This window comes from Caretta caretta, chromosome 2, assembly GCF_965140235.1.
Source record: "Caretta caretta isolate rCarCar2 chromosome 2, rCarCar1.hap1, whole genome shotgun sequence".
NCBI lineage: Eukaryota > Metazoa > Chordata > Testudines > Cheloniidae > Caretta > Caretta caretta.
The window spans coordinates 37,076,580-37,104,408 of record NC_134207.1 but is presented as its reverse complement, the minus strand read 5'-3'; the positions used below and the strand labels follow the sequence as shown (position 1 = coordinate 37,104,408).

Genomic DNA, 27,829 nt, shown 5'->3' with positions numbered 1-27,829 from the left:
AATGTTATAATTCTTGACATCTGATTTGTGTCCATTTATTCTTTTACGTAGAGACTGTCCAGTTTGACCAATGTACATGGCAGAGGGGCATTGCTGGCACATGATGGCATATATCACATTGGTGGATGTGCAGGTGAACGAGCCTCTGATAGTGTGGCTGATGTTATTAGGCCCTGTGATGGTGTCCCCTGAATAGATATGTGGGCACAATTGGCAACGGGCTTTGTTGCAAGGATAAGTTCCTGGGTTAGTGGTTCTGTTGTGTGGTATGTGGTTGTTGGTGAGTATTTGCTTCAGGTTGCGGGGCTGTCTGTAGGCAAGGACTGGCCTGTCTCCCAAGACTTGTGAGAGTGTTGGGTCATCCTTTAGGATAGGTTGTAGATCCTTAATAATGCGTTGGAGGGGTTTTAGTTGGGGGCTGAAGGTGACCGCTAGTGGCGTTCTGTTATTTTCTTTGTTAGGCCTGTCCTGTAGTAGGTAACTTCTGGGAACTCTTCTGGCTCTATCAATCTGTTTCTTTACTTCTGCAGGTGGGTATTGTAGTTGTAAGAAAGCTTGACAGAGATCTTGTAGGTGTTTGTCTCTGTCTGAGGGGTTGGAGCAAATGCGGTTGTATCGCAGAGCTTGGCTGTAGACGATGGATCGTGTGGTGTGGTCAGGGTGGCACTGCATTTAGCCGTATGGAGTGGAAATCTATCAACTGCATGAAAAAACTTGTACAGATACAGACAGACATCATCTTCCTTTCCAAATGCAAACAGATGGACATCGTACCAAAAGGACTGAAGGTAAAAAATCCATTACAATCTACATACCACACAGACTATGCAGACAGTTTGTGCCTCACGCTCTCAAAGAAACTGCGGAATCACCTGATCAAGATCCTCTACAGCAAACAGGGAAAGATTAAGAATGAGCTCTCAAAAATGGATACTCTCATAAAGAACCAACCTTCCACACAAACTTCCTCGTGGCTGGATTTTACTAAAACTAGACAAGCCATTTACAACGCACACTTTGCTTCTCTACAAAAGAAAAAGGACACTAAACTTTCTAAACTACTACATGCTACAAGGGGCCACAGCTATGGTTCCCTCACCCCACCTAGCAATATTGTTAACCTATCCAACTATACTCTCAGCCCAGCAGAAGCAGCTGTTCTATCTCGGGGCCTCTCCTTCTGCCCCTCCACCCCCACGAACATGATACAGTTCTGTGGTGACCTAGAATCCTATTTTCGACGTCTCCGTCTCAAGGAATATTTCCAAAATACCTCTGAACAACATACTAATCCACAGAGGTCTCCCTGCCAACACTACAGAAAGAGGGATTCTAGATGGACTCCTCCTGAAGGTCGAAACAGCAGACTGGACTTCTACATAGAGTGCTTCCGCCGACGTGCACGGGCTGAAATTGTGGAAAAGCAGCATCACTTGCCCCATAACCTCAGCCATGCGGAACGCAATGCCATCCACAGCCTCAGAAACAACTCTGACATCATAATCAAAAAGACTGACAAAGGAGGTGCTGTTGTCATCATGAATAGGTCGGAATATGAACAAGAGGCTGCTCGGCAGCTCTCCAACACGAGTTTCTACAAGCCATTACCCTATGATCCCACTGAGAGTTACCAAAAGCAACTACAGCATTTGCTCAAGAAACTTCCTGAAAAAGCACAAGATCAAATCCGCACAGACACACCCCTGGAACCCCGACCTGGGATATTCTATCTACTACCCAAGATCCATAAACCTGGAAATCCTGGGCGCCCCATCATCTCAGGCATTGGCACCCTGACAGCAGGATTGTCTGGCTATGTAGACTCCCTCCTCAGGCCCTACGCTACCAGCACTCCCAGCTACCTTCAAGACACCACTGACTTCCTGAGGAAACTTCAATCCATCGGTGATCTTCCTGATAACACCATCCTGGCTACTATGGATGTAGAAGCCCTCTACACCAACATTCCACACAAAGATGGACTACAAGCCGTCAAGAACACTATCCCCGATAATGTCACGGCTAACCTGGTGGCTGAACTTTGTGACTTTGTCCTTACCCATAACTATTTCACATTTGGGGACAATGTATACCTTCAGATCAGCGGCACTGCTATGGGTACCCGCATGGCCCCACAGTATGCCAACATTTTTATGGCTGATTTAGAACAACGCTTCCTCAGCTCTCGTCCCCTAAAGCCCCTACTCTACTTGCGCTATATTGATGACATCTTCATCATCTGGACCCATGGAAAAGAAGCCCTTGAGGAATTCCACCATGATTTCAACAATTTCCATCCCACCACCAACCTCAGCCTGGTCCAGTCCACACAAGAGATCCACTTCCTGGACACTACAGTGCTAATAAACAATGGTCACATAAACACCACCCTATACCGGAAACCTACTGACCGCTATTCCTACCTGCATGCCTCCAGCTTTCACCCTGACCACACCACACGATCCATCGTCTACAGCCAAGCTCTGCGATACAACCGCATTTGCTCCAACCCCTCAGACAGAGACAAACACCTACAAGATCTCTGTCAAGCTTTCTTACAACTACAATACCCACCTGCAGAAGTAAAGAAACAGATTGATAGAGCCAGAAGAGTTCCCAGAAGTTACCTACTACAGGACAGGCCTAACAAAGAAAATAACAGAACGCCACTAGCGGTCACCTTCAGCCCCCAACTAAAACCCCTCCAACGCATTATTAAGGATCTACAACCTATCCTAAAGGATGACCCCAACACTCTCACAAGTCTTGGGAGACAGGCCAGTCCTTGCCTACAGACAGCCCCGCAACCTGAAGCAAATACTCACCAACAACCACATACCACACAACAGAACCACTAACCCAGGAACTTATCCTTGCAACAAAGCCCGTTGCCAATTGTGCCCACATATCTATTCAGGGGACACCATCACAGGGCCTAATAACATCAGCCACACTATCAGAGGCTCGTTCACCTGCACATCCACCAATGTGATATATGCCATCATGTGCCAGCAATGCCCCTCTGCCATGTACATTGGTCAAACTGGACAGTCTCTACGTAAAAGAATAAATGGACACAAATCAGATGTCAAGAATTATAACATTCATAAACCAGTCGGAGAACACTTCAATCTCTCTGGTCACGCAATCACAGACATGAAGGTCGCTATCTTAAAACAAAAAAACTTCAAATCCAGACTCCAGCGAGAAACTGCTGAATTGGAATTCATTTGCAAATTGGATACTATTAATTTAGGCTTAAATAGAGACTGGGAGTGGCTAAGTCATTATGCAAGGTAGCCTGTTTCCTCTTGTTTTTTCCTACCCCCCCCCCAGATATTCTGGTTTAACTTGGATTTAAACTTGGAGAGTGGTCAGTTTAGATGAGCTATTACCAGCAGGAGAGTGAGTTTGTGTGTGTATGGGGGTGGGGGGGATGTGAGAAAACCTGGATCTATGCAGGAAATAGCCCGACTTGATTATGTAAAGAGTTGTCACTTTGGATGGGCTAGCACCAGCAGGAGAGTGAATTTGTGTGGGGGGGTGGAGGGTGAGAAAACCTGGATTTGTGCTGGAAATGGCCCACCTGTTGATCACTTTAGATAAGCTATTACCAGCAGGACAGTGGGGTGGGAGGAGGTATTGTTTCATATTCTCTGTGTGTATATAAAGTCTGCTGCAGTTTCCACGGTATACATCTGATGAAGTGAGCTGTAGCTCACGAAAGCTCATGCTCAAATAAATTGGTTAGTCTCTAAGGTGCCACAAGTACTCCTTTTCTTTTTGCGAATACAGACTAACACGGCTGTTCCTCTGAAACCACACATTAAGTTGTCCTCCTTCAGTGGTACAATATACCCAGCCAGATCCTTAGCTCTGGCTAAAGTAAATGAGGATGGGGGTTGAAGTGATGCTCTCTGTGTTCCCCTGATCTTGGGGCTGCTGTGTAGTGGGTCAGTCTAACCCAATGCTAGGCAGACAGGCTCAAGAGCCACAAGTGGCTCTTTAATGTGTCTCCTGTGGCTCTTTAAAGCACATATTTAAACACTGTGTGATTTAGTTTTTACTTGATCTAAGTTATTAACCAATCAGGTTGCTTTTTTACTGTTAATTGTAGTTGATAAGATGATAATTGGTCAATTATTTTGCTGTGAGAATAGTGTGTGTGTGTGTGTGTGTATGTGTGTGTGTATATATATATATATATATAAAAATATAAAACTCTATGAATATATAGCGCTATAGTAAATTAAACAATGAATTCACACTACTGTTTCTCTTTTCAATAATGTTGATTGCTAGTTTGGCTCCTAAACCACTGAAGTCTCAGTATCACTGATCTAACCTGTGCCTGCTGCCAGCAGACCTAAGGCATTCCCAGTGCACAAGAGCCCTGTCCACATCCCCTATACCAGCAGCTAAGAGGAGTGACGTTGATTCTCTGTGGGGACTCTATCCTGTCCAGAGATCTCCCTATGCAAAGAAGATCTTAACAGTATGGTTTCTGGGTTTAGGGCTGCTTCATACCGTTGGAGTGGAGCAAAGTAGATGAGGCATGACTCAGGATTGTTGCCCTAATTTTCAGAGTTAACAGATTTCTATGGGCTAAAAGTACAGTAGCAGAGTGATTATGAACTTCACTAATAGATATTTGGCTATTCTTAAAGTCCAGAGTAGTCTCAGTAAACCCAAGTGCAGTTTTCATATGAGATCCCTACTGTAATTTCTCTATACTAAAACATTTTGGAGTTAGCTGTCCAGCGTCGCCTATTCCATCCATCCATTTTCTGTGTCTGTAGTAATACCATTTTTAACACTGAGTATCTGTTTAAACAAATTTTAATAAGGCTGAATCTTTGATGCTTGTGAATAACTTCCTGTCTCTTGTCCCCTCTCTCCTCCCCCTCTAACAGGGACCTCTGGTTCGGTGGCTGAAAGTGAATTTCAGTGAAGCATTCATTGCATGGATTCATGTGAAAGCATTACGAGTTTTTGTTGAATCTGTTCTAAGGTAAATAGATCTGGAGCTGAGTGTCACTGTTTTTCCTAGATTTTAAAAAACCTATCTGGAGCGACGTGTAGATAACTGAGGATCTTAATCCATGCACCATCTGGCTCAGCTCATTCTGTAGTGTTCTTGGAGGTGCTCTTGCCTTACTCCTTTAAGCATCTTGGGCTTTCTGTATATTAGAGCAAGAGGTCCTCACTGACTGTTAATGGTTTGCTTTAATTGAATGGCTTGTAGAAGAAAACTTTCTAGACTTAGAAATGCAAGCAATAAATAAAGTGATCTATTCAAGATACAGTAATTCCTCACTTAAAGTCTTCCTGGTTAATGTTGTTTCGTTGCTGATCAGTTAGGGAACATGCTCTTTTAAAGTTTCGCAATGCTCCCTTATAACATTTTTTGGCAGCCACCTGCTTTGTCCACTGCTTGCAGGAAGAGCAGCCCGTTGGAGCTAGCTGGTGGGGGCTTGGCATCAGGGTGGACCAGCAGCCTCCCTATCAGCTCCCCGTTCCCCTAAGTTCCCTGTGTGGCAGCCACCCAGCAGTGGGGGAAGGGAAAGCTGAACTGCCAGCAGTTTTCCCTCCCCCCACTGCCATGTGCTGCTCCTGCCTTCTGCCTTGGAGCTGCTCCTGGGAGCCTCCTGCTTGCTGTACGGGGGGAGGGGGGGGTGAAGGGTGGGGAGCTAATGTCAGGGTGTTCCCCTCCCCCCTGCTCCTGGCCCCCGCTTACCCCATCTCCATAGAGCAGGGGGGGACACAACAGGGCTCAGGATGGAGGGAGCTTGCTGGCAGCAGCTGCTGTCTCAACTTGCAGATCTACTTAAAAAGGCAATGTACTTAGAGTGGGGTCAGCGTACTTAAAGGGGCGATGCGCCTCTCTCTCACACACACGCACACACACACGGTGTGTGTCTCTGTCACTGTCTGCCATGCCTCTCTCCATCTGCACTGCCTTGTAGCTTGTGAGGCTACATTAACAACAATGTGTTAACCCTTCAGGGCTCAGCCGAGTGCTAGTTCATCATTTAGCAGAAAGGCATTCCCTGGGAAATATTCCACCCTCTGACTCCACCACCTCAACCAAGCTTCACAATCATTGCTGTGTATAGTATTAAATTGTTTGTTTAAAACTTATACTCTGTGTGTGTGTGTGTGTATATGTATGTGTGTATATATATATATATAATATAATATAAAATATAGTCTTGTCCAGTGAAAAAAATGTCCCTGGAACCTAACACGCCCCCCCATTTACATTAATTCTTAAGGGGAAATTGGATTCACTTAACATCATTTTGCTTAAAGTCGCATTTTTCAGGAACATAACTACAACGTTAAGTGAGGAGTTACTGTACACAGAAGACAAAACACTCAGTCATATTATTAGGTAAACACAGTTTAATACAAAATTGCTCAGGCTTTGAGGCATACAAAGCAACCCAAGACTCTGCGTAGCAGTAACCACTAGATTTATTTTTTCCCCAGCATGTGGCTTTACTATTTGCTCATGCTCTGCTTTTCTCTTGTTCATAAGTGAACAAGAAGCATAGCTAATAAGTTGATTAAAATAACTGGATGAATTCTGCGAAGAAGGCGGATTGTTAGGATAGCAACATCTGGTTCTCAGTTGAAGTTTGCAGCTTTCTAATTTGGACAGTTACTGAAACCTTCTTGATACTACATTTACAATAACGGAACAGTGTAAAGAATAGAATGAGGTAAGTGAAGGAGTAGTGTTGAAAGAATGGTAGGGATTGATAATAGAATCTTAAATTAATTTGATAGGTCTTTTCCACAGCTAGCCCATCCCACAACTATGCAGACTTATTACCTTGGGAGACAATGTGGGTAAGGAAAGTAAGATGAGAGACTAGAATGAAAAGTGTTGAAGATGAATATGCACCTAGAGAAGTTAAAAGGTGGCTGTGAGAAGGGATTGATAAGAAAGGGGGCTAGCCTTTCCACACAAATGAGATCTTTCAACCTAGGTAAATTATTTTGTTGCAACCCCAAGACTTAGAAGTAAGCTAATTGAAGTCTTCAAAACTTAAAATAATAATAAATAATAATAATAATAAAGTGGGGGATGAAGCTTGGTAAGAATGAATATGGGAGTTCAATATTGACCATGGAAGGAATAAAAAAACAGGTGTCTAAATATTAGATATCTCCTCTTCTTTAACATGAAATAAAATTCTTTTCCAAAGTTCTCAATATGATGAAACAGTAATAACAATATGGTCTTCCCAAAATTAAAAAATAAGCAGATGTTTTATTCTCAGGAACCAGAAACCTTTAGCAAGGTCTCTTCTCCCTAAAAAGTGATATAGCACTGTTTGAAGTAAGAATGAATAAACTCTTAAGCCACTTTAAAAAAATCTCATTAGCATCTGTCACAGCTTTCTGCTTGCTCCCTCAGGTATGGTTTGCCAGTTAATTTCCAGGCAATGCTCCTTCAACCCAATAAGAAAACAATGAAGAAACTGAGAGAGGTTTTGAATGATTTATACAAACACCTCGATAGCAGTGCAGCAGCTATCATTGATGTAAGTAACTTGTGTAATTTCTATGACTAGTGTTTATGGTGTCCAGTTGCCACCCACGTTCAACCCTACATTGATTAGTCTTTTCTTAAAACGAAGTGGGAATGGTCTGCCTCACTGTACAGTGTTAATCCTCTGAAAGGAATTGCTCCATGAGAAAGAAAGAGACTCAGGCTTCTAGGCTCTTCTGGATGCTGTTTAACAAGAAATATGCTCCATGGATTGTCTTGGGGCAGGTCACAAAACATGTTTCAGGAGCTGTTTTGTTTGTTTAAAGCTCATCCTCTCCATTAAGTACAACCGTTCCTCATTGCTCTCCTCTACTGCAGAGGCCATTTTTTCTTATTGGAATTAATTCAGTGGAGTTCTCCAGACGCCTTGTGCATGGGTTTTTGCAAAGGAGGAAGTACTCAATTTACAACCAAGTCATCTGAAGAGCTGTTTCTGTGTTCTTGGGGATTGCTGTGGGTCCAACAGACACTGTACAATTTTTAAAGCACCTTTCCATGGCCAATGTACCATGGTGGCACAGTAAGAAGAAAATAGAACTTTAAGTCAAATGGATTGAGAAAAATGCCTTCAGTCAAGTTTAAACTTAGTTTAGAATTCATCTCTAGGCATTTCATAACTTTTAAGCACAAATAATACAGGAGATAGTATTTGCCATCTCCAATCTGAGGGATTGCTTCTGTTTATTAAAAACAAGAAAAGCATACTTTTACTTGGCAGTTTCAGCAGAGATGCAAAGGAGTGAATGGACATGAATTCAGAATTACCCTTTCCACCTCTAGAGGTCCTCAGTGCAAGGAAAGCTTGTACTGCTGCTGCCAATACTATACTTGTTCTGTGTCTAGATAAAACTTCAGTGTCCATAGCTGTTACCTTTCATGAGCATTTGACCTTAAAACAAGCCAATGTCTTCAGAGCAAAATGCAGGTGAAATGTGGAGTCCAGCCAAATAATCATGAAGGTTCCTTCTGAAAATGTTTCAAAAATTCTTTTAATGTAAGAAGTCAATGTTGATCAGAAATAGGGAATGAAAAATCATATTTAATCCTGCGGACTAATGTTCAAACTTTTGGATCAGCTGAATTGTCCTCCAGTACAATTTTTAAATTTGCATAAATATTAAATACAATAGTTTAATGAAATAGGGATGTAAATAAACAAATCTAAATTTCATTTATACTGATTCTTCAGGGTCTCCTTTAGATTTCCACACTTGAAAATAGTTAGACAAAACTGCATTACTTAAATGTTGTTATGTAAAGGAAAATCCTTTAATACAAACTATTGTAGAGGAGTAGCAGTAACGCATGTGATTTGCTGAAGATTGTATTAAGCTAAGAAACTGAAAAAAAGAAACAAGTAACTACATTTTTGCTCCATATAGTTATGTTATGGTAACAAAGCCAAATGTCATTTCATATGAAAATATGGCATGTATTACTGATGCTAACCTACCAATATTTTGTGAGGAAAGATCTTTTTTCCTCTATTCATCTTACTCCATTTTGAGAAGCCTGATGGCATATTATCCTTTTCTTCCCTTAATGTTTACATTACCAGACAAAACATGGCATGACTTTTGTGCATCTTAAATGTTTGACTATGTCATGTAATCTCCTGAATGGGACACTGACAAATTATATTGTAAAATGTTTAGTAATTTTTTTTAAAAACTTTTTCACAGGCAACTATGGATATTCCAGGCTTAAACCTCAGTCAACAGGAGTACTACCCATATGTGTATTACAAGATTGATTGCAATTTGCTGGACTTCAAGTAAACCTTTTCTTATCCTGACAATCCTCTGATAGTGTTGGTGTAAACAAACAGAAGTGAGGTTGAAGTACAATGATACTTTTAACTCTGTTAATCCTATGCTTGCTTCTTACTCCCTTTACTTAGGTGAATTTTCCCCATGGTGGTCCATCTCTTGGCATTTTCTTTTAAAGAAAAGTGTAGGTATTACTGCTTTTAATCAATCAAGTCTGTAAATGTATATTGAGAGAATGAAAGTATTTATAAACAGTCATTTATTTAAAGAAAAGGATAATTCCTCTTTCATATGGTGATTGCATTAATTTCATTTACCATTGTTCATAAAGACCTTGTTTACAAAGGAAGATAGTGTAAACATGCCATTTTGTTCTCTGTATTTAGTAGATACAGATGTTAACGTTGTTGAATTGTGATGTAAAGTATGTGAGATTGATATACAGTCTGTGCTTTCAGAATATTTTAAATTATAATCCATAAGCACTGTCGGAGAAAATAAAAATACCTGTGCAAATGTATGGTCTGTCTTATTCTGATGCATAGAACTGTAAAAATCTCCAGCCAAACATGAATACAGGTAACGTAAAGATGTGATATATGCTGTATCTGACCATATAAAAATGAAGTTTTCAGTTTAACATAAATATTTGATGCGATGTAAACTAAAATAAACATCTGCATTGTTGTGAGAAATACTGGAGCAGATTTTATTTCTATAATTTAAAGTTCCATGTGTGAATATACGTACACAACTTCTCTTAAGGAGACAGTCATGGCCTTACTCTCTGGAGGAGTGGGAGAGATATAGGCTTCTTACGCCCTGGGCCTAGTCAGTATTTCTACTTATATATATGTATTACTCTGTTTTCACTTATTTGCAATGGTGGCTACTCTTATAACGTAGCATGCAAAATTCTAGAGAAAGAGCTGCTACTTACCCTATATCCTCATCACACAAGACAGCATCCTTTTAATTCTTGTCAGAAAGAGTTTATTAACATTTCTAGTAACTGTTCTCAAGACATTTGCATTTGAAACTGTATCTTCCACTCACTACTTCAACACTGATGGATTCCAAGTACTGGATTTATAACACTAAAGCTTATTGTAGTCATCCGGACAAGTCCTGAGCTTTGAAATAATGTTTGGTAAATCAGTGCCTCTCTGGAGTGTTGTAGTCTTTTGGAACTGTTTCCCCCTAGTCAGTTGTTTCCCCTGTAATCGGGATCTAAGCAATGTTGAAAGGCTCAAGGAAGATCAGTAGTGTGACTTCTAATTGCTTAGTATAAACACTCTTGCAGGCATATGTCTGGCAGACTTGGCAGCAGCTTTCATTGAAACTCCCGGCCCATTTAAAGGAAGGACCTGCTTGTGTATAAGAACTTAGAAGGAGTTCTGAGCTAAAGTAGCAAAACTCCAAAACAAAATCATTCATCGATTCTAAGCCCAGAAGGGACTATTGTGGTCCAGTTTGAACTCCTGTATGGTGCAGACCAGAAAACTTCCCCCCAAAATAATTCCTAGAGCAGATCTTTTAGCAAAACATCCAATCTTGATTTTAAAATTGCCAGTGATAGAGACTCCATCACTTAGTAAATTGTTCCAATGACTAATTACTCTCATCATTTAAAAACTTATGGCTTATTTCCAGTCTGAATTTGTCTAGCTTCAACTTTCAGCCCTTGAATCATGTTAGTCCTTTCTCTGATAGCTTGAAGAACATATTATTAAATATTTGTTCATCGTGTAGGTACTTATAGACCAGAATCAAGTCACTCCTTAGCCTTCTCTTTGTTAAATTGAACAGATAGACTCAAAGAGCTCAGTCACTAAAAGGGATGTTTTTTCTAATTCTTTAATCATTCTCCTGACTCTTCTTTGATCTCGCGTCAGTTTATCAATGTCCTTCTTGAATTATGGGCACCTGAGCTGGACACAAATAAATAAGAAATTTATTTCCTAGACCTTGTGACTATTTCCCGTGTTGATTTTAATGTGCACTGACAAAGGGGAAAGGTGTTAAGATGCGACTTGAAGGTGTGGAATAGATAAAGCAGTGAGAGGGGAGGCAATTGTATTGTAGTGGAGGGGAAAGCAGAGGGTTTCTTGTTAAAATGGAGACTTTTCTGCCTCATCTCTTGCCCTACCTTTCATATCATCTAGAGCAGGGCTTGGTTACTACTTTCATATATTATTGCACACAAGTATTTGGCACTTTACAGTACCAACAAAGAGATGATCCCTGCCCTGAAGAGCTTGCAGTTTAGTTTTAGATAAGATGCAACAAGTGGTGGTAACAAATCAGCAGGAAATGGAAGTAATTCTCTTAAATAGCTATTGTCTCACTTGCAGGCAGTATGGAAGAAGTGAATCCTTATGGAAAGATTGTGGGTGTAGGGAGGGGAGAGAGAGTGGCTTTGAAGCTTGGACTTTGCGGGATATTGTGAGCATAGAGGTAGCATGGGAAAAGGCATGAAGGTGTTTGGCAGTAAGGATTAGTATACTGGCTGGCATTCTTAGAACAAAGGGCTTTGGGACTTTCCTGATAAGAGACTAGGTTGGATATATAGGAACTCAGACTTCCTTGCCTCCAACTCTATCCCCTGGAATAAGAGCATTCAAGTAAAAATTGAATCTTATTTGTACATACAGACCCTACTATCCACTTGAACAAAGAAAGGTTAAACAGTAGGTAGTCAAGCTTTGTTTCTTTCTCAAAATCTGTGTAATGCTAGGGAAGACCAAGATTAAATGAAATTTATTGCTTACTAGGAAACTTGCACAGGCTTGTGCAGATCATTGTATTATATACTTGTCATCAAGTGTTACAGGGACAAATGTGGAGTTCTGAACTTGACTGCAAAGATAAGCGAAAGATCAGTCTTTAAACATCCATATTACATATCTTAGATACATCCACAACATACAGAACAAGTACACTTCAAATATTTGGTAACAGAACTAACAATTTTAGGAAGGCATTGAGAATGAAAAGTGTTTGAAGTGCTAAGTTTTGCACTGTCTTAAAACTGTTTTCAATTTAAAAAAAAACTTTACAGTTGAGAAACTGGCAAAAGCAGTGTAGTTTAAAGTTAAGACTGTAAATCCCTATTGTACGGTACCTACTACTGTATACGTCTTGAATTCGTGCATGCTAATATAAGTAGCATCTGAACCTGAGGTACCTTAAGTATGGAATGTCCAGGCAAAATTAATTTTACTGTGTAATATCTTAATGTAAACTAACTTTACTGTTAAAGAACCTACTCTGAGACAGCTAGGGTGCAGCATCCTGCATAGGCAGTATATGTTAAATGCTAACTTCTTCTAATCATTACCCAAACAACACTGGGAACAAATAGCATGAGTTGAATACTGTGTAATACTAAAGGTCCTAGGTTCTGTTCTCCTAGATCTCCAGAGTCAACTCAAGCAATCTTGGATACTTCTAGTTTGAACCACAAACAAAGAAAGAAAAAGACCAGTATGGGACACCAGAAGATGAATGTGCCACTAGTGCAGAGGAAGATTTTGGATACATGAAGCGGAATGCTTTCTGCATTGAGAAGAGAGGTTGGATTAGATGGTCTCTTTTCTACATGGAAGGGTTAGGGAAGTCAACCCAACCTTGAGTTCAGAATGGGCAGGCCTTCTTTTAAACTGGATTTAAAACATGTAAGAAGGGGAAAGTTATTACTTAACTCAGATTTTTGCATGCATCCTGCAAAGTAAGGCAGAATTTTTTTTGAAGTAGACAGCATATTTATGACCCAAGTATATATACTGGCTTGTAAACCGCATGGGAATTCTAGAAAGAAGAACTAGTAACAGCCTAATGGGTAACCGAGCTAATGGGAAAAACTGAAACATGGGATGACTTTCATATCAATGGGCAAAATTTTAGGGAAAGGCAAGAATAGTTAGTGACACTGCACAGCAAAAGTATCAACAATTGTAATGTATTTAAAAATCCATATAAGAAAGAATCCAAGGACTTAAGTAAAATGGTGATTGATACTGTAGAAAACCCTATGATAGATAAAATAGTTTCCTAATTAAATTATTTAGAAAAGAATATAAGGAATGGAAAAACAAAAGTTGCAGTGGCCATTTTCCAGACCATCTGAAGTGGAGGAGAGCTGGAGGGTTCTAAGGAGGCAAGTAGTGTACTGGAAAGAGTGAAAGAGAGAACTGGGAGGATGGAAGACAACCCCTCCCAAAGGGGGAAAGCAGAGCTGGGTGAGTCAATACTTCAGAGCACAGAGCAGCATGAACTAAAAGCAAGCTGACTAGGTCACTGTTCAGTGTGGAGTGAGAGGAGAGATCAACATAGGTATGAGGCTGAGTGAGAGATGAGATGCAAGTTTCAGTGGTGGGGGCAAGAATGTGGAAGGAGTGGGAAATCAAACAGTAATGAACTGGAGATGGTTTTAGAGCAAGGGGAGAAGAGACCATGATAGCAGAAGAGATGATGGATCATAGGGGAGTAGGAAAGATAAAAGGGTAGAATTAAGACTGGATAAGAACAGATGTTGGGTATAGGTAAATAGCACAAGGTCCTGGGGAAGTGAGGCAAAAAAGAACCCTTGTGAAGGATCTAAGTTATACAAGCAGTGACAATAGACCTTGCTCCATTTGTGTACTGAAGGTGAGTAAATGGTGATGAGGCATATAAAAGAGCTCAGAGCAAATAAGGTGAAAATGAGTTGACAAAGAAAGAAGACAGTGAACATAGAGTACATGGTGATATGTCCAATCACTGAATTTTTGATCTCTAGTTTGATGCCATGGAGGTGTTACTCAGGAGCCTTATTGAGAGGAAACACTGGATTTGAGCACTCTTGGCACATTCAAGGACTCACCCCAAGGAGTGCTCCCCCAATGAGAAATCTAGTGACCAGTAGCCCATGATGACACGTGAGTCAGTCTTTTAGAGTATGATCAAGACGTTAAACTCGTAACTTTCTCCTTTGCAACTGTTTTCCTGTTCATTAAGATGTAGTCAAAGGGCTTGAAAACTTCTAAAGATACGTTTTCCTTTCTTCTGTTCTGCTTAGTAGTTTAAATATAGACCATTCATTGACTTGTACTTCATCTATTTCCTTGAGGGGTAGACCTGGGAGGACACTTCTGATTAGAGACTCCTGTACTAACCTTGGATCATTGGGAAGCATTCGCATATTATGGACTGAATGACTTGGGCAGCACTTATATTTTGCAAGAACTGAGATTTATTAAAAGTACACATCTTTTTTCCTTACATGTTGTGAGGAATCAGCAACACAATACTCTAGATTTAATTCTTAAAGTGAGTCAAATTGACACTCATCAAGAACAGAGCATATACCTAAGGAGATGGAATATAGTTTCATGTACTGACTTATAAGTCTGTCATTGCCCCCTAGTGGAGACAATAAACAGGACAAGCTTGATTTATTTGGTTGATACCTACTGAGACAACAGGTGTTTATCTGCTACAAAAACTTAATACAAATTACACACACACACACACCCCACCAATAAAATATGCAGTGCCTTGCTCGATGGGTCTTGGTCTTTGACTCTGGCCTCCAAGTACTCCTTGCAGTACAAATAGCTGAACCCACATATGATGCCCTAATTATATGCCATTCAGTTTAAGGCCTCAATGAACTAATGACATAGATGGGGAAGCCTGCAAAGTTCAGGTGCTGATAGATCACCAAGGAAAGTTGAAGGGGCTCAGTACCTTGTAGGATAATATAAGAACTGCCCTACTGGGTCAGACCATGGTCCATCTTGGCTAGTATCCTGTATTTGACAGTAGCCTTCAGTGGAAGCATACAGAACAGAGACTATGGAGTGATCCACCCAGTCTTCCAATGTTGGCTTCTAACAGAGGTTTAGCATCACCCTGAGCATGGGGCCATTCATGGACCTGTTCTTCTTGAACCCAGTTATATTTTTGGCCACCAAAACATCCTACCACATGGCAATGAGTTCCACAAGTTAGTTGTCTGGAAAAAGTACTTCCTCTTTATATTAAACCTACTGCCTAATAATTGTGAGTGACCACTGATTTTTGTTACTGTGTGATACACTTTTTGCATACCATATATGATTTTATAAGCCTCTATCATATCCCCCTTAGTCATTTCTTTTTCTACGTGGAACAGCCCTAATCTTTGTAGTCTCTCCTCACGTGGAATCGGTTCTATACCTTTGATCGTTGTTGCCTTGCTTTGAATCTTTTCCAGTTCTCCTATATCCTATTTTGAGATAGAGTAAACAGAACTGAACACAGCATTCAAGGCGGAGCCACATCAGGGATTTATATGGTTGCACTATTAGTATCCAGAATAATCCAAAAAAATAAGTGGAACATTTGAATAAAACTAGTTAGATCCAATTCATTTCCTTTCAATACAATCATTATTGACTTTAATTGTCTTGGGGGTCAGGCCGACTGCTTTAGTCTTATGTATACTTCTGTTGGAAAAATAGGGCAAAACACACAATTTCCAGTAAGTTTTTGGAATATATTAGGAACAACTCTTTTGTTTCAGAAAGTGGAGAAAGTAACGAGGGGGACAGCCATTTCTGGCTTGATTCTGACCAACAGGGAGGAATTGGTTGTGAATCTGAAGGTGGAAGGCAATTGAATGAAAATGAAAAGATTTCATGATTCTAAGGAAAGGAAGGAATGAGAGCTGCAGAATGAGGCCAGTGGATTTTTGAAAAGCAGACCATAATAAACTTGGGGTATGTATATACTTAAAACACTACAGCGGCACAGTGCTTTGGCATAGATACTATCTATGCCGATGGGAGGGACTTCTCTTGTTGGCAGAGGTAATTGACCTCCCTGAGAGGCCTGGTTGCTAGGTCGACAGAAGAATTTTTCTGTCAGCCTGGTGCTGTCTACACTGGAAGATAGGTCTGGTTAACTATGCCACTCACAGGTGTGAATTTTTCATATTCTGAGCGGTTAGTTAAGCAGACTTAATTTTCTAATGTAGACCAGGCCTCAGAGAACTAGTACATAAGGTCCCAGGGAAAGAAAATCTAATGCACAGTGGAGTTCAGGAAAGCTGGCAGTTTCTCAAGGAGACACTATTAGAGGCAAAACTGTAAGCTATCCGGCTGCAAAAGAAAGAATAGTAAGAAGGGTCTAGGGGTTATAGTGGTTCGCATTGAATGAGTCGTCAATGTGATGCAATTGTGTGGAAAGGCTAATATTCTGGGTTGTATTAACAGGAGTGCTGTATGTAAGATTCAGGAGGTAATTTGTTATGCTCTACTTAACACGGTAAGGCCTCAGATGGAGAACTGTGTCCAATTCTGGGTGCCACACTTTAGGAACAATATGGATAAATTGGGAGAGACAGTCCAGAGAAGAACAACAAAAATGATAAGTTTCAGAAAACCTGACCTGAGGAAGGGTTAAAAAAACTAGGCATGTTTAGTGTTGACAAAGAAGACTGGGTGGTGGTAGGAAACCTGGTAAGTCTTCAAATATGTTAAGGGCTGTTATAAAGAGGATGGTGATTAGGGTTGCCAATTTTGGTTGGATGTATTCCTGGAGGTTTCATCACATGACCATCTTCAATTAAAAAGATTAATCTTTAATGCCTGCAGCCCCCTGTGCTGAGGCAGGACAAAGTCAACCTAGAGCATCCCTGACAGGAGTTTGTCCAACCTGTTCTTAAAAACCTCCAATTATTGGGATTCCACAATCTCCCTTGGAAGCCTATGCTAGAAGTTAACTACCCTGATAAAGTTTTTCCTAATGTCTAACCCAGGAGCAGGCAAACTTTTTGGCCTGGGGGCTGCATCGGGTTTCAGAAATTCTATGGAGGGCCACTTAGCAGATGCTGTGCCTCCCCAGACAGCCAGGCGTGGCCCGCCCCCCTCCCGCTTCTCGCCCCCTGACAGGCCCTCCCCCCCCGTTCCTTGATGGGGGCCTCCCCGGGATCCCTGACCCATCCAACCCCCCCTCCTTCCTGACTGCCCCCCCCGGAACCCTTGCCCCATCCAACCGCCCCTTCTCACTGCCCCATTCAATCCCCCCTCCTTCCTGACTGCTCCCCCAGTACCCCTGTTCCCCGCCCTCTGACCACCCTGACCCCTATCCACACTCCTGACCACCACCCCAGAACTCCCCTGCCCCCTATCCAACCCTCCCTGCCCCCTTACCGCGCTGCCTGGAGCACCGGTGGCTGGCAGTGCTACAGCCGCACCGCCCGGCTGGAGCCAGCCGCGCACCGCGTAGCACAGAGCACCTGCTTGGGCCGGGCTCTGAGCTGCGCTGCCCCAGGAGCTCACAGCCCCGCCGCCCAGAGCACTGCGCCAGTGGTGCAGTGAGCTGAGGCTGCGGGGGAGGGGGAATAGCGGGGAAGGAGCCGGGGGCTAGCCTCCCTGGCCAGGAGCTCAGGGGCCGGGCAGGAGGGTCCCGCGGGCTGGATGTGGCCCACGTGCTGTAGTTTGCCCTCCTCTGATCTAACCTAAATCTCCTTGCTGTAAGTTATGCTCATTTTTTGTCCTACCTTCAGTGGACATGAAGAACAATTCATCAGGTTGCCAAATTTTGGTTAAACGTATTCCTAGAGATATCACATGTCACAATCTTTAATGAAAGATTAATTTTTAATTCCTGGAGACTCCAGGGCAGTCCTGAAGGGTTGGCAACCATAGCCCAACCAGGACTGGCTGTAGGCACCAGCAAAGCAAGCATGTGCTTGGGGCGGCACAATTCCAGGGGGGGGCATTCCGCCCACCCTTTTTTTTTTCTTTCTTTTTTTTTTTTTGCACTTGGGGCGGCAAAAAACCTAGAGCTGGCCCTTAGCCCAACATGCCACCAGCGGCTACTGTTCATTCTTCCCTGAACTTCACTAGACACTTTCTATAGAAGCTTCTGTAGCCTCCTTTCCATCTGCCTTCCTACTATGGATTGAAAGAAACAGTACATTTCCTTTCAGATGCTAAGGCCCCCCAAGGAAGTTCTATTTAGAAAATACCTAATATCACATGAAGACCACGCAGTGGACTCTTCTATATAGAATCATAGAAAAGGTACAGCTGCAAGGGAGATGTTACTTATTACATAGTGTGAAGCCACCTGTCTCCCTACTCCAGCTACACAGATTTTCCTCCTTTGTTTCTGATAGAAAGTCTGTTTCCTCAAACAATTAGAAACTGAACCTTTCCTGCACCCATACAGGAGTTTGAGTGGGTCTTCAAAATGATATTTTACTAATTCTCACCTCATGTGACTAATTCCTGTGTACCATGGTCACACTCCTATGCACAAGGCAAAATGAGGATTCTGGGGATAATTCTTTGGGACAAACCCTAAACATAAGGGACTCATTTTACGTATTTTACTGAGATAGGGATTCCTCAGACGTTGGTGACTAGAACTTGTCAAATTTGCAAATATTTTATCTCCATTTAAGTTTCCCCTCTCCCCATTTGTAAACATGTAATTTTGAACAATGGAGAATAATAATCATATTGGTAAAATGGTTTGTCACAATAAATTCTGGCCTATGCTCCCCTAGGAGTTTTCACTATTTGTGCAGTATAACTGGTACCTTAAATCACATGGTTTAGTGTCTTTCCTGATCAGACTGCCTATGTTTTGTAAACAGGTGTCTCCTCTTTCTGGTCACAAGTTGCTTCTGAACAGTTAATTGTTTGGCAAACCTATTGTGCAACCCAAAAGAGTTTTTTGTTTTTTAAGAGCTAATATATACCTTACATGTTCTTTTGAACAAGTCTACACAGAAAGAAGGGTAATACTTGTACTGTGTAGCGGTAAAAATAAACCCACCTGTTTCAGTGTTCTCCATTAAGTAAAAAGAAGCAGCAATTTGGTTCACTTACTGTTTTAAGATACTTAAATCTCAGGAACAGAATCTTTGCTTTTAAAACACTAGAGGGTACTCCAGTGCTATTTTCAAATAATTTCAGGATGAAGCATTAATTGGGTATGTAACTGGTTAAATTATTTGAATTAAATTGATACTTTACAGCTTTCAGAGTAACAGCCATGTTAGTCTATATATGCAAAAAGAAAAGGAATACTTAGTCTCTAAGGTGCCACAAGTACTCCTTTTCTTTTTACAGCTTTGTTTCCCTAATTATTTGATGTTTCAAGAACACAAGATCAATTTTATAAAAATTACTCTTCTACTAAATTTTGTGCAGGTTATTTTTCCCTCTAACCATCCAGAGAGGAGTATTCGTTGCTGTGACAATTGATACTTACTTGTTGCTCAAGAAAAACTAGAGTTCTGATTTACAAATTGTTACCTTTAAAGTTTGAAATGTAAATAGAAGGCACCCCACAGCACACTCATGTCCGAAGGATTCACCTTTTAGAATACGCTATTACTGTTTCAAGTGATTTCACAAAACATTGAATTAGGGATTGTTATATTTACTCATTCAAAACAGTGTTATGTTTGACTGGAGATGGTATGCACATGGCAGTGTTATACATTTTGCAGTTCAGTGGTGTTATTGAGGTGTCAATTATGACTCCATAATTCCATCTTTTATTTAAAAACAGGGATTCAATGTCTTTGTTTTGTTGAAAAAAAAAATACTGTCCCAAAATTTGCGGTACTTCTTTGGGAACAAAATAAATATTGATAATTTACACATAAATCTTAGTTTAGGTTAAAATTAATTAAAACCAACTCCTTTAATACATACAACATCTGTCAGACTGTTCCAAATGATCTGAACAGAACAACACATACACTTCACACTTTCCATATAGTTAAAATGCAGTTAACTGAAATCTTCTGCATAGACTATATTTGAAAAAACTAGGTTGTAATTAATCTAATTTATTGTATTACCATATTGTGTAGGAGCCCTGGTCACGAACCAGGATTCCGTTGTGCTAGGTGTTGTACAAACACAGAACACAAAGACAATCCCTGCCCCGAGGAATTCTCAGTCTAAGATGAGAGACAACAAATGGATACAGGCAGGCGGAGGGAGTACAAGATAATGAAACAATATTGGCCAGCATGATAGGCAGTGATACAGCACACTGGCAGCTTAACTGGTAAGTGTTTTTTGTAAGTATCACAGAAAAGGAGAAATTTGAATGAAGCTTTACAGATGTTTGTGTAAAGCTTCTCCTAAGTGTGAGGGGCAGCATGGGAGAAAGTTTGAAAATTTAACAAGTTGGCAATGGAGGCTGGAGTCATGGGTTGATCAGAATCAAGAGCTGACATCTCTCATTCACTATCAAGATGATAGGTAAGGTGGGAATAGCTTATGGTCGATGCAATAGAGAAAGGGGAGCCAGTGAAGGGAGAGGTGACAAGGTCAAAACAAGGGGCTAGGAAAATGATCTTTGCAGCAGCATTCTGAATGGATGTGAGCAGCACAAGATGGCATCTGTCAAGCCCAAAGAAAAGGATATTGCAGTAATTAAGACATGAGAGGAGGAGAACCTGAAAGAGTTTTAGCTGCATGGATGGATAGGAAAGATCATATCTCAGATGTCATGCTGAAGGAATCAGCAAGATTTAGATATAACTTCAGTGTGAGAACCTACAGAGGTCTGAGTCAAAGATGATGCCCAACTTATGGGCCCAGGAGATAGGTGGAATGGTGGTATTGTCCACAGTGATAGAGAGAGGTAAAGGTCTTTTGGGGTTGGGGCATGGGGACAAGGTTAAGGTTTTAGCCATGTTGAGCTTGAGCTGGCTGCTAGATGTCCACAGGGAGGTGTCAGAGAGAGAGAGACCTAGATTTTACTTTGGACAGAAGAGGGCAGGTCTAGAGTAGAGGTTGATATCCTGAGTAGTTGAATTTGTGTTTGCCGATTACCCAGAGATAAGGTGTAGAGGGAGAAGAGAAAGGGATCAAGATCAATAAGCCCTGTGGAAACCCCACAGAAAGCTGGAGGAGAGATGAGGAGGATCCTAGGAACGTGCAATTAGAGAGGTAGCAGGAGAATCAGAAGAGGACAGAGTCACAGAAACCACGGGAATATTTTTAGCCTATTAAAAAAAAAATCAGTCTGAGAGGCTCAGATAATTCTCAAGTGTGCCAATTGTGACATTAGAACTCAACCAATCACTACACTTCTTTAGAGCTAATTTGTATGCAAAATATGGTTGTAATGACTCAATGGTATGAGAGACACTGGACACGTCACTAGTAGATTATCTTGCCCAAATGTCATTACTCTTTAAAGATCCTGTGGCTGTACACTAGCATGGGCATCAGTGCTTGGAAAGCTCCATACCGCACTGCTCTCTGGGTTCTGCTGCGTATTGCAGGAGCACTGCTGGAGGCAGACGTGCAGGAGGGAGCCCTTAAAATGCAGAGCCACTGGGACTTGTGGTCTTGGCTCTCTTTGCTCCTCCTGCACATAGTGCCAGTCTCACTAACACAACTCTGTAAACCAATAAGTCAATTGCAAATTAGGGCCAGATTCGCCACTACTTTTTGGCAGCCTTCTGCTGCTCTAGTGCTGTAAGTCAGCTGTTAAGGATTACGTGACATCTATTCTAATAATTTAAAAATTGTATGGTCACATTCTTTTTAGATGTCTTGCTCAGTGTTTGTGTAATACTCTTTTAATTAAAACTTAAAGAAATTCCCAAACTACATTAAGATAAAGGTAAGGTTGAAAGTGTGAATCAGAAATTTGAGTTAAAGAATTATGGGGATATTGTAGTTCTCCCCAAACCATTACAAACTCAGGAGATTCAGAATTAAGGAATTAATTAAGGATTAAAGGAAATCCAGACATGTTTGGGTGCCTCACCTGTGCATTTCTTACCCAACATCGTTAACTCCACCTGTAGTGATGCCATCAGGAGGGAAAAATATATTTAAAAAAATCAAATATCTTTAAAAATCAATCTAATGGAGTCACAAATAAAACTGGTGTGGAAAATTTTGAAGTTTTTCATCAGAAAATGCTGATTTGTTTAAATGGAAACTTTTCATGGGAACATACCAATTTCAATGAAACTTTAGTCAGGAAAGGCTTCTCAGATCCAGGATGGATTTTCAGGGGGAAGAGGGGAGAGACACCTCCAACACAGCATAGTTTGGGACTTGAAGCTACATCTCCCACATCATAGGTGGGTGCCCTAATCACTGGGTTATACAGTCTCTCAGCTTTTTTGTAGAAAAAACTTTGAAAGGTGTTAGTTTGTCCTGCTGCAAAATAGGAAATTTTTTGAAATTTAAAATCTTTCCAGGATGGGAAAAATCACTGCACCTTTAATATTAATGTGATTATTTCTACAGTGCCAGAGGTGTTTGTGGTACTTTATAGAGACAAATACAAGAAAACAAGTTCCCTGCCCCAAAGAACTTGCAATCCAATGTAAATATTCAAAATCTAGATTGGTCAGTTCTGTTTGTTGGGGTGGATAGAATCCATCAGGCCTGCTGATCCCTCCCCCAGAACAGGCGCTTCTTGGCAGCCCCACAGTGGAGGGTTTCAAAGAGAGCGCGAGGCATGCTGAACAGCTACTGTTCTCTCAGCTAGATCCATGGGTGGAGGGAAATATGGAGACAATATGAAAATATCAGTTTTTTCATATTGTCCTAAGGGCATGTCTATACTACCACTTTTGAAAAAAATCACACCCGAATGACACAAATTATGCCGACAGAAGTACCAGTGTGGACAGCGCTATGTTGGCGGGAGAGCTTCTCACAATATGGGATAGCCCCTCTATAAGTACCAAGACCCGTTTTCATGTTAGAGCAACCAAGGACAGAACGACAGTTTCCTAATATAGTTTTTATCTGTTTTATCTTTCAGTAACTCATTGTATACCCTTGATTGAATCTTTTCTGCCTTTTATTATTCACAGATTTTTCTCTTTTCTTCACAATCTACACCTGTACTCTCATTCAGTTTCCCTTGGTCATTGCTTCTTTCTCCTTTTTTCCTGAATTTAAAAACAAACACTTTAGCAAAGGTTGCAGCTTAGAACAGTTTATGTTGCTAAGCAACAACCTGCCTTTCAATGCAGTCTACTTTCCATATAAGCACTCTGTGTTGAATCATGGTCCATGCTCCTCTCCTAGTTACGTGGCAGACTTACATGCCAATTTCACCAGCTCATTTTCAGATGGTATCAGTAGAGCTGGGTGAGAATATGGGGGGAAAAGATTTTCACTTATGTTACTGATTCAGTCTTGTGCGCAGACATTGGGCTGGGTGACTTCATAAGAGTCTTCAGAGAAAGCAAACATGCCATGAACATTAGTACAAATCTCTCTACAAGTATTTGCACTGGAAATACTTTTTCAGCTCTTAAAATAAAAAAAAAAGCTCTTTTGGGTTGCACGATAGGTTTGTCAAACAATTAACTGTTCACAGACAACTTGTGACCAGAAAGAGGAGACTCTTGTTTACAAAACAGGCAATCTGATCAGGAAAGACACTAAACCATGTGATTTAAGATACAAGTCATACTGCACAAATAGTAAACTCCTAGGAGAGCATAGGCCAGAATTTATTGACAAACTATTTGACCAATCTGATCATTATTTTCCATTGTTCAAAATTACGTGTTTACAAATGGGGAGAGGAGAAACTTAAATCGAGATAAAATATTTGCAAATTTGACTAGCCCTAGTCACCAACATCTATTGAGGAATCCCTACCTCAGTAAAATATGTAAAATGAGTCCCTTATATTTAGGGTTTGTCCTAAAGAATTATCCCCAGAATCTTCATGCTGCCTTGTGAATAGGAATGACACCATGGTACACAGAAATTAGTTACATGGGGTGAAAGTTGGTAAAATGTCATTCTGCAGACCCACTCAAAAACTGCTATGTGTGTGCAGGAAAGGTTCAGTTTCTAATTGTATGAGGAAATAATAGACTTTCAGAAACCAAGGAGGACAGTCTGTGTAGCAAAGGAAGGAAAGACAGGTGGCTTCACACTATGGAACAAGCAACATGCCACCTAATGAGAGACATAACCTTTATAAATAGGGTCAAAGAGAGTAAAAGACTTCTAGTGTAATTGTTTTATTGAAACAGGAGTTGTATAGAATGAACTATCAAGGACATCTCCAAAACCCTGTAGCTTTTAAAAAAGGATTACACAGGTATTTGAAGAAAGGAAATATTTCCTTGTGAAAAATTTAATAGGAAGAAGAAAAACTTAGTTCTAAATAAACTACCTTTAAAAACACCTAGGATACCACTCTCTATTAAATTATTTCTATAAAAAGCTAGAGTATGGATAGAACTGGATCCTATAATGCAGGTCCTTATCAGCTTGCCAATTAAGTAGTGTGCACATTGAGTTAAGAGAATGTCTGTGGCAGTTCAACACAAGTAATTCTGAAGTTAGAAATGTAAACAACTGCTTTGCTATGGAAACTGCCATTTTTAAAATTAGCTTCCCAGCCAATGCAAATTCATAACCATCCATCTTTTCACACATATTCAAATCTACTTTTAATTTCTTTAGTCTAAGAAGCCATCCATTTCATGTTACATCGTAAGTCCATGTTAGCTGAGAAATCTCTGTGTGAAAGTTGCTCTGTTAATGAATGCTTACTTTCTGTTGCCTTCTAACTCCCTGTAAAGTTTCCAAAAGTATTTCTACATTGAACTATAGATTCTCTCACTCTCTCTAGCTCAGTGTCTATTTGATTTACACACAGTGGAATGGCTTCAACAGGAAAGACTGAGAGCTCCCCACATCAGAACATCCTGTAGTCCAGTGGTTAGGGCAATCACCTAAAAGATGGGAAACCCATGTTCAAATCCCTTCACATCAGGCAGAGGTGGAAATTGAAGCAGTGTGTCTCACAGCCCAGGTGAGTTACCCAACCACTAGGCTAAAGGTTATAGGAACAATCCTCCCTCTCACCCTGTCTTGTGCAGGCTCAGGCATGTACTGCTGCCATTCTTTTAAGAAACAACTTATGCACCTGACTTCAGGAGTGGGTTCTTGGCTATGGTTTGCAAGTGGAGTATAGGTGCCTCCCTCCAGCTAGGACTTAGAATCATAGAATATCAGGGTTGGAAGGGACCCCAGAAGGTCATCTAGTCCAACCCCCTGCTCAAAGCAGGACCAATTCCCAGTTAAATCATCCCAGCCAGGGCTTTGTCAAGCCTGACCTTAAAAACCTCTAAGGAAGGAGATTCTACCACCTCCCTAGGTAACGCATTCCAGTGTTTCACCACCCTCTTAGTGAAAAAGTTTTTCCTAATATCCAATCTAAACCTCCCCCACTGCAACTTGAGACCATTACTCCTCGTTCTGTCATCTGCTACCATTGAGAACAGTCTAGAGCCATCCTCTTTGGAACCCCCTTTCAGGTAGTTGAAAGCAGCTATCAAATCCCCCCTCATTCTTCTCTTCTGCAGGCTAAACAATCCCAGCTCCCTCAGCCTCTCCTCATAAGTCATGTGTTCCAGTCCCCTAATCATTTTTGTTGCCCTTCGCTGGACTCTCTCCAATTTATCCACATCCTTCTTGAAGTGTGGGGCCCAAAACTGGACACAGTACTCCAGATGAGGCCTCACCAATGTCGAATAGAGGGGAACGATCACGTCCCTCGATCTGCTCGCTATGCCCCTACTTATACATCCCAAAATGCCATTGGCCTTCTTGGCAACAAGGGCACACTGCTGACTCATATCCAGCTTCTCGTCCACTGTCACCCCTAGGTCCTTTTGCGCAGAACTGCTGCCTAGCCATTCGGTCCCTAGTCTGTAGCTGTGCATTGGGTTCTTCCGTCCTAAGTGCAGGACCCTGCACTTATCCTTATTGAACCTCATCAGATTTCTTTTGGCCCAATCCTCCAATTTGTCTAGGTCTTTCTGTATCCTATCCCTCAACTTAAGTGCCTAACTTCCTGAGAAGGGCAGGGCAGCGCCCCAACCCCTCTCCTTGGCTTCAGCTATTGACTAGCTTAGGCAGCTCCCTGCCTAGGATGCTGGCTTTTATGGATCCCATTCTTAAGCACGAATCTCTCCCCAAGTGTCACATATGGAGCCTGGGCACCTTATTCAGACTTTGTGGATTCCACTGGGTAGCTACATGCCTAAAAGTTAGGCAATGCAATGCTTAGCATAGCAATGCCCCAAGGTGCTTATTTATGACAAGTCATCTTTACTGGGAGGAGCAGCTGTTAGCAGCCATCTCAAAGATCCAGTTCTTCACGTGCTAGTCCATATGCATATTCCTCATTAGGTGAATGTACATCCAGTGTGCGTGCATCTGAGAATTTTCTAGTCAGTAGCATCCTTCAGGGCAGCAGATGCACCCTTCCCTTCCTCGTGTACTATGTAAGAGTATAAGGGCCTGAGCTGCCTCACCACACCCAGTTCGTTCTCTACTGCCTATGGTAGGTATCGGAATAACTCTTTGGGATTTACCTCTGCTTAGTTAACAGTTCACTTAGGTCTCTGAATGCTTCAGGGGGAAAGAGTTTGTTCCCTCGGTGGTTGCTGGCAGTGTCAGCCACTGTGGCAGAGCATGGAAATGCCTGCCTTTAAGAACTGCCCGGCTTTAAGAACTGCCCTTTCTGTGAGGCAGTTATGCCTCTGAATGATAAGACACACACACATCCAACAAAGTGGGTATTCACCCACAAAAGCTTATGCTCTAATACATCTGTTAGTCTATAAGGTGTGTGGCAAGACGGCCAATTTTAGTCTGGTGGGTCCTGTACTTTTCTTGGCAGGGAGCTAAGATGCTACCCTTTGCCCTGCTCTTGGGTGCCAAGGGCCCCGCTACTATCCCGGGAAGGTGGTAGAGGAGGGAAGCAGGGGAAAGGGACTGGGTTTGCTCCTTGCTCTGAGTCCTAGCCCCTCTCAACCCTTGGGGGTTTCTTACCCTCATCCCCCTTAGGTGGGGTTACCCTCAGTCCTTAGATGCTGGGGGGAAGGGAGTCTCCCTGTCCTGCTAGGCAGGATCTCCCTTACTTCAATTTTTAGGTCTCTAAACTCCAGTCCCTTCTCCTTCCTCCTCCTCTTTTGTCTGCCTGATGTAGGGGGTTTTATTAGGTTCCTAAGAGGGCCTTAATTGACTGCAGGTGCTCCAATTAACCTGCAGCCACCTTCCCTAGTCTACAGGGAACCATGCCTTAATTAGTTTTGAGCTTATATATTTCCCCTCTAGCACTCTCCTACTGCTCTCTGTATCATAGGTGCTACAGGACTCTTTGTGGTGCTTACAGATCCAGATTAACATGGCTACCCTTCTGATACAAGACACACAAGGTATCTCTTCTATCTTAGGGAGAGACATGTCCCAGAGTGCTGTGAAATCTGCAAGTCCTTGAAGTGGGCCCAGCTCTTGAGAGAGGTATGCCTGAGAGCTATCCTTAAGGAGCAGGCAATGAGGTCAGTTTCTGACTCTAGCCTCCAAGCATCTGGACCCGCAGGAGACCAGAGGCTGTAGAAATGCCCCAGCTTCAATGTCAAAACAGGATGAAGGGTCATTTAGGCCTGCATCTCCTTTGTGTAGGAAGTACAAGGACAGATCAGACT

The 27,829-nt window shown here is 41.6% G+C and overlaps 1 protein-coding gene across 2 annotated transcripts in view; it reads left to right on the top strand.

Annotated features, from left to right (window-relative positions):
- The window catches only part of ATP6V1C1 (ATPase H+ transporting V1 subunit C1), a 44,660-nt gene extending 34,635 nt beyond the window's left edge, over positions 1–10,025 (top strand). For both annotated transcript variants that reach the window (XM_048841415.2, XM_048841414.2), the window contains exons 11-13: positions 4,914–5,011; positions 7,427–7,553; positions 9,244–10,025. In XM_048841415.2, coding sequence (XP_048697372.1) covers positions 4,914–5,011; positions 7,427–7,553; positions 9,244–9,339 — 321 coding nt within the window. In that variant the 3' untranslated portion in view covers positions 9,340–10,025. The remainder of the gene's footprint in view (positions 1–4,913; positions 5,012–7,426; positions 7,554–9,243) is intronic.
- The last annotated feature ends 17,804 nt before the right edge of the window (positions 10,026–27,829 follow it).